The sequence below is a fragment of the Ambystoma mexicanum genome, chromosome 9 (assembly GCF_040938575.1).
Source record: "Ambystoma mexicanum isolate Mex_15411 chromosome 9, UKY_AmexF1_1, whole genome shotgun sequence".
In the NCBI taxonomy this organism is placed as follows: domain Eukaryota; kingdom Metazoa; phylum Chordata; class Amphibia; order Caudata; family Ambystomatidae; genus Ambystoma; species Ambystoma mexicanum.
In genome coordinates, this window is record NC_090931.1 from 478,805,625 (window position 1) to 478,818,837 (window position 13,213).

The window sequence follows — 13,213 nt, forward strand, 5'->3', positions numbered from 1 at the left end:
TAACCAAATCAATGTTTTAATGCTACAAGGCCACTCCTAACAGTAACTTATTGTTTTCTAGAGTGAAAGGAGATTCTAAGGTTAAGCTGAAAAGATCACAGAGCTTTGGTGTTGCCAGTGCAAGCAGTATTAAACAGGTTCTTCTGGAGTGGTGCAAATCAAAAACAATTGGATACAAGGTAAGGCTCATGTCTTAATCTAGGGCTATAAATGCTCTATCCAAAGCCAATAGAAGGTAACTTTTCGAATATTGTCTTGGTTACTTAAGCAGGTATTTGAGGTTTTGAAACATTCTAGTACTCTCTAAACTACTCCATTAGATGGATAATTTAATGGGGATGCACAATCAATTGCAGTTATGATGAGTGGAGAAGTTGGAGCTTCTTCAGAACCCTTGATCTAACCAGATTGATTGTGAAGGTACCCATTCAATCACAGATCAATAAAATGGAGGCTGTCAGTGCTGAGTGAATAGGATTCAAGCATTCTTTACTTTAAATTGTAATCTAGTAGTGTTAAGGAGTTAACTGCCTGCTGACTCCTCAATATATACAGAGTCTAATTTGTCAAACTACAGAGGTGCAAAACTAGGTGCTCTCGTCTTGGAAATTAAGCCATGATCCTCTGGGACTGGTATCTGAGTTCAGCATAGAACTATTCACTTGCAGAATGCCCATGTTTCTGGAATTTTAAAGATGGGTGAAATGTAAGTGCTTCCATTTAGAAATGCACATTGAGGACTAGCCCAAACTTAAAGATCAATCTTCTTGACACTTTTGCAGTATTTGTTTCTCTTCTTAAAATCCACTTCAGTGTCTGTTTGCTCAAACAGGGAAGTCTGCAAAGTTATTTAGGGCATCTTTCCAAGCAATGTTCAGGGGGAGCAAAGTGTTTTTTTTTCGACCACAGCATGCACAAACAATATTTTTTATTAACCCAAAAATTGACTCCCACCAGGAACCTTTTGCAGAACCTTTAATGGAATGACATTGTGTACAGGCTACACCAGTTTTCCAAAGAGCCAGCCTGTTGCCCACATGACGCAGATCTTTTTTTTTTAGTGCTGATGCTTGCGAGGGCATAAAGGCACTGCATATCACCATCTGGAAAGTTGGGAATGAATTTCTGCCTTCATCAACAAGGGGGTCCTCAATAGACTGCGAAATTAGAAGAAAAGAAACTAATTGCACAAAATGGCAGTTCAATTGGATGAACGCTTGGAGGAGCAATAACCACAGGCCTCTCCACATCTAGGATTCAAAGTCTACAATATCAGGGGTCAAGACCTAAAAAAAAGTTGGGGGACTCTTTAACATACCAATTGAATGTGGCACTACCAGAAATTAGCATGTCAAGGAGCCCTCTGAAAAAATGTGGGGGTGACTCGGGCCACACTTGTGTACTGTGAAGGCATCATGAAGCAAGACAAAGACAACAGATTAACTTTTCTTAACAGAAGGATTTATTTAATTGTCAGGATGGAGTAAGGCCTAACTTTAAACTAAGATGGGATTTCCCTACCTAAAGAAACTAAGGATCATCTGTGTCATTAAGTTCAACTCAAGTCTGTGTCCAAAACATGTACATGCCCTCACAAGTAAAGATCTTCAATGTGTAAGGATGTCGGCACCAAAAGAAAGTGGTCAAAATACGGTTCTGAGCTTCTTCCAGCTCTGGCTTGTTTCAGCTTCCCCTTCACGTTCAAAATAGTTCCAAAAGGGTCTTGGGGTTTCCTTCCCCAAGTTCAACTCAGTTCCAGGATATCTCAGGGTTCCCTTCCCCAAGTACAATACAGCTCAATTATCTTGACTTTCAATGATATTTCCAATTTACCTTGGTAAATAATTAGGCTCTTGAATAGTTCACATAGATCACTTCTTTCACTTCAGCACTTATTATACCTCACAGACTTTTATTTTGGCTATCCTTGGTTCTTTCCCACTTAGCGGCTACTCAGTCTAGGTGCAGTCTGACAACCGATAACCCTTGGCACTTTGTGATGCTCTTGATTTCCATTGGTTTGTTCCAAAACAAGAGGGAGGAAGTGACTTGGTCAAGGCGCAGTTGTTGAAACACACATTCACCCATTACAGGTCACACTACTGATGACTCATGATACTTGGTTATCAAATTCTGTATCTTCTTTGCCAATCTGTATCAAAATGACAACACTCGTGCCAGTTTCGTGGTTTTGCCACCACATGTTGTCTATTTCTTGGATATCTTTGTGCTCACATTTGGTTTAGACTTTCTTTGATACATTTCTTATTTCAGACACTGTCAGGCCTTTTCCAAACACAGACGCCCTCTCTGAACCTGTATCCATAATCAAAATTTGCTGTAGTGTCCTCTTTGGCTTTGCCACAACTTCTATTTTGATTCATTCCATGGTGTTCATCTTTTAACACCAACTTGCCTTTCACACTTGCCTTGCGCTTAATTCAGAAGTGCTCATTACAGGCTTACACTTTGTTCATAAATGCTTCTTTAACTGTTTTCCCTGTGTTCATAATTACACATCATCTGCTTTCCACTTGTGATATATTTTCATATAATTTCCAAATCTTCTGTTTAGTTCGGCATTCAAAATACTTGGCAGTTTGTTATTCAATATTCTTTCATTCGGTCTCGAAACCCCTTTCTTAGAATTTTCAGTTCGATCAATATTGTCAAATGCCCAATTCCCAGCCCTGGAGTGCCCCGGTATGAGTCCCTTTCTCACACTCACCGGTGCTCTGCAGCTCCTCAGGGCATCTTCCTTTCCTTCTCTGGCTTCCACTTGCTTCCCGGGTATGACTTGGGAGTTCCAGCAAGCAGCGCTCACCACCTGTGAACCTTCGGAGCCTTCTATGCTCTCCAGCTCGGAACACGCGACATAGGGGATTGCAGGGGCTCCAACCTTCTCGTGGCCTGGACGGGTCGCAGTGGCTCTCACCCATTTGCAATATACAGCGTCCTCTCCAGCCTGCTCCTTGCCGCACAGCTGCGTCCTTCTCGCCAGGCAGGTTCTCTCTTCCTCTCTGCCGGTCCCCATTTAGGCACCTGTAGCCTCTCCATTGGTTGCAAGCGCAAATCCTTTGCTTGACCAGTTACACCTATTAAGGGGACATGCCTGAACCCCGCAATGGTTTTCCTACATAGTCCTCTTCCTCGTGTCAGTACCAAACTGGTTACATTTACTAGAAGTGTGCATTACTCCTAGTTGTCTCTTCCTCGTAGCAGTCTTAAAGGCATATGATTGGGGACAGTTGGTGTGTATGGAAGGGATAATTGCTGAACAACAGGGTGTATTATTCCCGGTTGTTTACTGCCTGGTTTGGCCAGTGTTTGGTATGTCTTGGACTCAACAAAGGGAGTTTAAGGGGTGTTAATATTTCCCATATACAGTGAGGATCTCCTAGTTGCTCTCTTTCTTGTCTTTTTATAGTAATGGTACTCCTGAGGGTCCTTTTGAAAGGAAGGAAAGGGGAGTGGTTGAGAATACCCTATAAAAGCTTCTGGGACTGAGGGTTCATTATGAAAAGGGAATGGGGAATACTGTGTTTCACCTAAAGACACCCTCCTTCGATTCCCCAAATCTCATCCACCCAGGTGATCCTCCCTCACATCTCCACCCCGAGGGTCAAGATCCAAAAGTGATGGCCTTTCCCTGGCCATCTGAGCAGAGTATCTTGGAGAGGACGACGTGAGGACCCCTCAGGTTTCTCACAGTACCCTCGACTTGAGCCCTGCCAATATGCCTACACAAATAAAGCCCATCACAAGACAGTCTGTATGTAGGGCCTATAGAGAATGACAAGTGGAAAGTTTAAGAATCGTGCAAATGTACTATCGGTCAACTCACATGCACCATTTAACTATAAGAGAATTGTGTGTGTTCCAAACCAATTGAATCCGAATGAAAGAAAGAAAATAGCACAGAAATAAATGGTGAACAAGAACCGCCTTGAAGATGATTTGAGTTTGATGTAGGCATCCAGCAGCATGTACGGTTAGTTGATTGGAGGGTGCGTTATTCTACTCAGAGGTTGCTTCTCACGGTTTCCTTGTCTCTTGCTGATGTCTTTTTTTCAGCATAAGCATTTTTGGGTCAGCGATTTATTTTCTTGGAAAATGTTGTGGAGTTCCTCCTTCCTCTCGCTAGTATGTCTTCATTGAATAATTCACATGTTTCTGCTATTCTCTCATTATCCTTTTCACCATTTTGAAAAATAATATTCTGCTGATCCAAGCTGAAGACATACAGCTGCTGTGTTTTTTCTTTCACCTTGTTTTTGAGAGTTTCTCGTATTCATTTAAGTTCCTGGTTTTAAATGTACTTTCAGACATGTGAAACATTCTGGGGAAGCCTGGAAGGGTGAAACATGTCAATTCTGTTCTCTTGGATTAATAAAAGCTATTTTTGAAGACGGAGGCTTGGTCTCGAGTATGTACCTGGATTTTGTGCATGGTTCCTATGGAGTGCGAAGTAGAGGAAAGTGTATTCTTTCATTTTCTGTATATATATATTTTCAGCGAAAAAACTTTGTCAAAGGAATGTTATGGTTACAAGGAAAACCGAAAACCGCCTGCAATTCGCCAGTTATGGTACGCTAAGCAACCATAACTCGTGCCACCACCATGCACTGCTAAGACTAACACCCGGGACAACAAATATGACATCACAAATGTCATTGATGATTTCACTGATGACATCACATGTCTGACACCCTCTTTTTTTTGTTCACTGACATATCTAAGCCAGGTGGCTTTCTTAACTGTCAGTCAGGAATTAAAAAAGTGAAAAGTATTATATTTGTAGACCTTAACCTTCTCATATGTTCTTACACTACTTTCATTAGGGTACAGTTACATTATATGATACATATACATAGGATAAGAATCTTGAAACACAAGAATCTTTTCTGTGCATGAAGTTAATTAGGTTATGACCACTTTCTGGTAATACTGCAGTTTGTTTGCTTACTTTACCTCCCCTGTATATACTTCTATTTTGTATGATTTGTGGTCTCTTCATGTTTTGTGTGTAATAGTACAATTATGCAGTAAGTGAAGCATACATAGGTATTTATGTTTCACAGTATGCAAAATTCCAAAATTAAAGCATTTTTCATTTTACTATCCAACATGGGAAGATTTTGAATATTGCACCTATATGATGCATGCTGCAGACAATGCCTAAGTTTCTTCAGGAGCTCGTTCATGTACTGAAAGAACTCAGTAATGCAATGGTATTTACAGCAATGCATTGCTTAATGAACTATTTGGCATATGATAGTTCTTAAATGATCTCTGATACTTTTCTGCCAACATTATAATGACCATCCCTTGTGGAGGCTGTGCATGGAAACTAAATGCACATGTGATGTCATCAGTGATGTCATCAATGGCATTTGTGATGTCATCTTTGATGTCCTGGTTGTTCATCTTAGCAGTGCATGGGGGTGGTGCCATTTATGGTTGCTTAGCTTACCGTAACTGGCGAATTTCAGGGGGTTTTCGGTTTTACTTGTAACCATAATCTCCCTTTTAACAATGTTTTTTTCACTGAATTTCATAGGTTTCTAGGAGCGCAACTTAACCATAACATCCTCTTAAAGATTTTGTCGCTGAATATAGATATAGATAGCATGAATTTGATAGGTTTTTAGTAGGATTCCCTTAGTTTATATACATGTAACATAGAACATACTGAACCCCCTGTCCTACTCTAGTGATTCGGATGTCCGCGGACCGTGCGCATGTCCGCGGACGGACTCGGTCAACATCAACACATCCAAAAACTCAAGGGGTATCTTACATTGTTGTATCATGCAATGAAAACACTGAACATGTTCAAAGAGCAGCATATACATTACATTAAAAAATAAATAAGAAGTGCAAACTGTATATGTAAGACACTCCAATTACATAGCATATGGATCATAATGGAACATAATGGAACATAATGGAACATACCAACAAAAAAAATAACATGTGCCTCCAGCGGAATTACGTCACAGAAACTGCCCAGCACCCCTACGAAGCAGCAACAGCAAAACTAAAAAACAAACTTAAGTACACTACATTCATTCCTATATTTTTAAACTTTCTGTAGTAGGGTACATTGAAAAAATAAAATATATATATATATATATATATATACACAGAAATGTCTAATACTTTGAAATGGCTAGAAGAATGTTTTTCTCAGGACGAAATCAGTGAAAACAGTGATACTAATGGTAGACACTACATGTTACGCTCACCTGGCTCCCACAGGGGCGTCGATCGGACCCGGACATCTGCGACCTCCTCCAACGTGAAGCATAGTGCACAGATGACAGACTGGACTGGACCGCCTAATCTCGTCTGCTTGACCCGTAGAAGTATTCTCCTGTAAGTGGAGAAAGGGATTTAGCCACCCATGGATTTTAGTAATGGCATCCCACTGTTCTCCCCACTAATCACCACCGATATTCACTTTCAGTAAGCTTACCTTGTGTTTGTAAATGATAAGCTCTCCATCCTGCGTGAAATGCAGGGGCGCGTAGATACCAGTTACTTCACTGGTTTGAAGGCGTTGGAAGAGTTCCGGATGAATATAGACTCCGAGGTTCCAGGCGAGAACCCGTAAGTATAAAGTTCAAAAGAGTTCAATATGTCCGATGTTCACTCTTGTACATTCCTTTCCTGTGTTGCTGCTGGGTCCAAGGGAAGATTGTCTTGTGGCAGCTGATGGTGTTCAGGTAAGAATCTGTATTAACCAACACTGTCCGGCAAAAGATGCGTGCGTTTAAATTGCTGGTTTCTCTCTCCTTACAGGTGCGGCGTAAGAAGTTGCAGTTTGTTACAGAATAATGCCTCAGGTTGTTAATCAGGTAAGTCTATGGTGGAGAGGTTATATTTGTTGGCTCTCTCTGCTCACCTTATGTTTCTTTTGTCCCCTAGATGGTGGAATTCGGCGTAGAAAATGATGGAGGCTGCACCGGATCGAAAAATGCTGTGAGGACTGGTGAGTATGGCACGGCAATGCAACGCGTGTAGAATAATGTCCTTTTCAAGTTTGAAGACGTGATGGATCTGGAATTCAGGTAAGGATTTAAATAATATCTGTTTTCTAACCTTTCCTTCTTCTTTCGTCTATTGCTAGGAGCTCTGGATTCGAGACAGGCGTGGCTGAAGACTGGATGCTGACTGCAGGCACGGTGAGCAGTACGCTGCTGGATGCAGAATAACACGAAGCATGTGCTGCTGTTCGGGTGTGGTTTAAATAGCTTCCAAAGTAGTTCCAGGTAAGAAGTCCCTAGAACCACACCCGAGTAAAATATAGTCCCTGTAGTAAAATAGTCCCATCCAGGCCTCACGTTGGCTTGGATTCATTTGCAGCATGGTCTGCATGAGGTAAGTAAAGTCTATGAGCCTGGCACCTATGGCGCCAGGACTGATTTCCATTATGAGCCTGGCGCCTAAGGCGCCAGGACTGAACCCAGAAAACCCAAAGGCTGCTGGGGTTTTATTCTGATGGGCTTGATCCGGATGCCAGAGGTAGGCATCATGACAGCACACTTCTCTAAATAAACCAATTAATAACCATTATTTTATGTGTACTTAACATATATATATTTTTTAACAGAATATACAGACAATAAGAATAATATTGAAACAGACACCTTGGAAAATCATCTGCAGCGTTTAGAGCAAAAAATGGATCAATTAATGACCAATTTTATAATTTTGAAAAACTTAGTAGAGGACCATATAAAGGAAACAATTAAATGTCACTGTCCCACATGTACCTGTACCCCTTCTTCATGTCCCAGCCAACCATCCCCAAAAAACTCCCCATCAAGAAAAACGTTATGAGACTTCAATCCCTTCCTCCCCTACCATCCAACATGTACAAACCCCTAAGTCCCCTGCATTTGTATCAATTTCCCCCTCTTTCATAATTTTTATACAATCTTAAAATATTATGTGTGCTGTTACTATATTTTTCTGTGTCTTGTTTTTTTTTAAAAAGGCAGTTAGGATATCCGCGGCAGTCCGGGATGTCCGCAATTAACCAAAATGGGGGTGTCTTAAGGACACTATGCCTGTTTGGCACTGTCCACAATCAAAATGGGGGTGTCCGTAGGACTCTAAATCCATCTGCATGTCCGCAACTATAAAAAATAGTGTCCTAAGAACATACCCCCTGTTTGCATTGTCCGCAACCAGAATGAATATGTCCGTAGAGCACATAGCCCGTCCACCTGTCCGCAAAGTTGTGACGCACATTTCATTTGTTCGGGGACCTGAACACTGTCCGTAGAAAACCTGCACGCATGCGTATTACAACCTTGGGTCCTACGAATATTGCGCCTGTCCGTAACTGTCCGCCGCACGTGTGTCACACTTTTAATTAGTTCGGGGACATGAACACTGTCCGGAGAAAACCTGCACACATGCGTACACCTGACCCCGCGCATTCAGTGTTCTACGGACAACTGTCCCATTCGCGAACGTGTCCGCAATGTCGTCATGTGACAGCTATGCGTGGGTCCTTGTTCGCGAACACAGTTCGGGCCCCCGGACATCATTTTTCGAGCAATCCAAGGTATTTTCCTGTGAAAGTTCACCCTTGCACATGTCCCAGACAATGTCCCTAGCGATCTGCCTACTTTTTGGAACTTTTTGAGCCCTTTTATTGTGTTGGAAGTTTTCAAGACAGCGCAGGTGTCCCCGAAGCACGCCCCAGCACCCCTATATAAGGCCACACCCCAGAAGTGATCCTGATTCTGCTTTTGGATTTCCAAGCAAGACAGAGCATTTCTGGACATTGATTCGTAGCGGACCTGCTTTGGCTACTGCATTAATTCCTTTTGGAAAATTCCTGACAGCTGTCCTGATGGCATCCATGGCTGCTGCTGGTGCTACTTCTGTCTCAGCACGACCCCCAACCTCTCCACCACTACCACCACCTCCTCCCCAAGGGCCTGCAGAGGGGAACAGGCGTGAGAATGCAGAGGAGGTTGAGGAGGATGAAGAGGATGATGAGGATGAGGTAGTGGAAGTCCTTACTACTAGCACTCACCGTGAATCTTGGGTGTGGAGGTTGTTTGCCACTCTTGGAGTACCGAAAGTTTGCACAAACAAGGTGCGCTGCACTCAGTGCCAGTTGGTACTGAGTCATGGCAAACCAGGTTTGTACAGCTACAGTACTACCTCAATGAAGCGACACCTAAGGTCATTCCACGGTGCGGCTATTCGTAAGGTTGTACCTTGCGATAAATGTAGGTTGAGTTCCTCTGCAGCATCCTCCATTTCTGCTCTGGTCACCACAAGAGGCACTCCTGTGGGGGCAGTGCATCCCTCCAGCTGCCTCGCAGACTATCCGTGATGCTGTAGACACTTACCTTTCAAAGGTCAATGTTGTGTATATACTGCGACGCAGTACTCTGCAGGGGAGAGACCCTTTGAAGTGCTTTCAAGGCTACGGTCCGGGAGCATGAGAAGGACTGCCACCTACCTGATTAAGGCCCACCCTACTTCTTCCTAGCTCCACCTGCCCTTTCTATCCCTGTGGTTGGTGCCCCTTCCTTACCCTCCCTTCCCTTCCTTGTGTCATGTTTGGAAAAAAAATACAAAACAACAAAAACCAAACAAAGTTCTTTTCAGAGCCGCCTTTCACAGTTCAAAAATAGAAGTGCCAATGAAATGCTGCAGGGCCCTGTGCATTTTTAGAACTCCGCGGACATTTAACATTTTTGGGGTGCCCATTGCACTCTTCTCTGGGAGGAAGTGGTGGCTCTGAAAAGAGTCTTTCGGTGGTGTTTTTTTGTATTTCGAAAACCTCAAATGGTCAACACCTACTGGAAAAAGGATTGCGATAATTCCAAAAAGGGGCGCAATGCATTTTGTATATTTTGCAGAAAAATCTGATTGCCAGCATAAGTAAGATGTACTCCATCTCTGCGAAAAATGAGTACTATGAAACATAATATTTTCATTGTGAAAAGAGGACATGCCAACATCTCTCAAAAAGGTACAAACAGCCTTGTTGACAGTGCGGCTTGCTTTCTCCATTTGTGGACCAAATGAAGACGAACGCAGCCACATTTGTCTCTGCGCAATACAAGAAAAAACTACTTGGGACTTTGGAAACATGTCCATGACTTTCCCAAGTCGTCCTTTCATTGCAAATTGCAAAGACATTCCAGAGACATGTCCAAACTGTTCCCTCCACAATGAAGAATAATAATGTCAGGATGACGACGCTGTGTCACCAAAGTAGCACAAAGATGTACCAAATCCAGCCACTTCATTCCACGCACTCCTTGCCAGTGCACTTCCACATGAGTGAATCCAAGCTGTGCAGCCACTCCACAGCGATCTGCATGCACCTCCAACCAAGTTATCCATGTGTCTCCCAAACTCCAGACAATCTGCCTTCTGAAAGACACAGCCATAGCCATCTGCTCTCCTCTCAGGAAATAGACTTTCTGACAAAGTCTCTCCTTACACATCACACCCAGTAAACCTTATCGACCAATCCCTTGCCCTGCTGAGTCTCATTTGCATGCCTCTCAGCCTCAAAATCCCTGTATGTAATACATGCTGTCCATGGACAAATCGTAAAATCTGAGAGTGGGGAATGCAAATTTAAATAGTGTGCCCCATTTCCCCTTTGAGGTTGGCTCTGAAAATAGCCTTTTTTTTATTAAGATGCTTCAGAAACACCTTTTTATTTTGTACTTTTTTTGGATTTTATTTTCTTATTTTCCTCCAAATATCTTCACATTAGCTTCTCCAAAGCAATCCTTATATTCCAAAACAGCATGGCATTTCCCATGAAAGATAGACATGCTATCTGCTTTAAAGTAAACCATATTACCAGATTCAATGTTTTCATTATTGCAAAAGAACATCCCAGCTCTAATTGTAAAAGCAAACATGCCTTGGTAATTAAACAATGGGCAACATTTTGCTGAGGAGAAAAAACAGACCTATTGTCCCATACTGCCCTAAGTAAGAAAGCAGAAAAAATAACCTTTGCATTTGGAAGGACTTTCATGACTGCCTGAACCAAGTTTTGCAGATCTTGCAACAAAGTAGGGGCACTGACATAGCCCAAATGCACAGCACCACAGTGCAGGACAACTACATCTGGACTATTGAACCTAGCCATATCTTGTCAAACTTCCAGCACTCCCTGCGAATTAAAACCAGGCACAGTGCACCACACCACCTCCACTCGTTTAGTATCAAAATTGTTAGCCACATTCCTAGATTTAGCATACTTATCCAAACCATTCACTAATATATCTCCAACCACCAACACCCTGACGTTCTCCACTTCTGCCATCTTCACTACACACACTCTCTCAACACAAAGCAGAACCTCAACACCTGATTGGCTAATCCCCAAAATACTCTCCCATTTCATGCTCCGAAGCCCCGGATGTGGCACTCCCTGTCGCTGACAGCTGCGGTGTCCGCGGAGCACGTAACACTGGGGCAGCCCTTCTACCCTTTCCACTTTACTCTCTGCACCATTCCTCATTGGCTACTGTTAAGCAGTCACACAACCATCCACCAATCGCATCCAAGAACTCTACATCTAACTCCATCATCATAGTTCATCACTTTAGATGTACTGTTGATCACTCCGAGTACAATTGGTCTGTGATTGCAAAGCACCTACAGCAGCAACTAAGATTTCTGCTTGCAGATTCATGCTCATCCACATGCATGAACACAAACCACAGGTATGAATATTTTCTGCACAGTACATCACTCTTGTATAAATGCATATGAAGAGGGTAACTGCCACTTACCCTGTATAACCTGTAAAAAAAAAGTTTACTGTCATTTCTCCCATCTGCTATGATCAAGTGTCACTTGCAAAGCTGTCTGCTCTCCAAATTTTTATTTACCCATATTACTAACTGTAATGTGCAAACTGTTATTCTCTTCATTCATTCTGTCATTTGTGTAACCACTACCATCTATTTATCCACATTTCAACCATAATAGCATTTAATGCATTATATTGCATAGGATGTACATACAATTTCCTTTCTATACATTCTGGATATTTTACATACAATCTATAATTTGAACTTCCTTTAGGAATAATTAGAATAGTAATCAGACACAACACACACAGCTGTCTAGCAAAGTGTAATTTCATGTTAAAAGATGGGAGAAAAAACAGTATAATTGTGAGGAAAAAGCTTTGTAAGGTGTTATAAAGTGACACGCAGCCAGAATGAGAACATGCATCTTTATTCGTGCACACAGATAGCCAATATCATTGGAAAGGCTCCCAACTGAAACACCACTGCATCTACAACTGTTCTTCCAATCTAGACGGCTCTCCCATTTCAGCTGGTTGCCCATTCCGTTCTACAATTTACAACAACATTCAACTATGCACAGGTGTAGTCATGTCTATCACATCATGTAGAACTATGTACAAACAGTTTAGTAAACCAACACATGTAACATCTCCCCCTTCCCTTTAGTCTACTATGCAAGCACCAGACCCTTCTTTGCAACACTTTTATTTTAGACTCTCCCATCTCCAAGCACCACAGGATCACCCAGTAGTTTCCTAATCACCTGCACTCTGGTAAACTTGCTTTGTCCCTTTGCCACTTTTCCAGGTTTTCTTCTTTGATCCTCCCCCCCCACCTCCCTAAAAATATCCTCGAGAGTAATAAGCTGCTGAACCCATCAACACCGTCTGCTTTATTTTCCACACCTTCACAAATGCATACATTGCATGCTTTTCCTAACAGTTCCCGCCATTTACCCTGTATAACTAGCAAGAAAAGCATAGTTATTTCTCCTATCTCCTAACATCCAATAACAATGCCTTAAAAAGCCAAGTGTGCTCTGTGTGCTTACTATTCGCACCTTGAAACACCTGTGTATAGGCATGTTATAAATGCCATATCATATATTGTAATCATTTCTAAGGCAAGTTCAACTGACAGATTCTACGTAAAATATACAGAATGCACATAGACAAAGAAAACTGAATCTACACGCTACGCACAGTTATCAGAAAGCACTACTACTGCAAAAATAAACAAATTCATGTCTACATTAACAGTGCAATTAACACACATATTTACTAACTTCTTTCTTTCACAATTGCAGTGAAGACCACTCTCCTGAAAACCAGCAGCGTCTAAAGTACGAACCAGAACTCAGAAGAAGCCTACTCTTTCCATCAAAAGAAGTG

The 13,213-nt window shown here is 42.1% G+C and overlaps 1 protein-coding gene across 1 annotated transcript in view; it reads left to right on the forward strand.

Annotated features, from left to right (window-relative positions):
* SMTNL2 (smoothelin like 2) overlaps positions 1–13,213 on the forward strand; it is a 984,551-nt gene that overhangs the window by 713,093 nt on the left and 258,245 nt on the right. Inside the window, exon 7 of the mRNA XM_069615025.1 lies at positions 62–179. Coding sequence (XP_069471126.1) covers positions 62–179 — 118 coding nt within the window. The remainder of the gene's footprint in view (positions 1–61; positions 180–13,213) is intronic.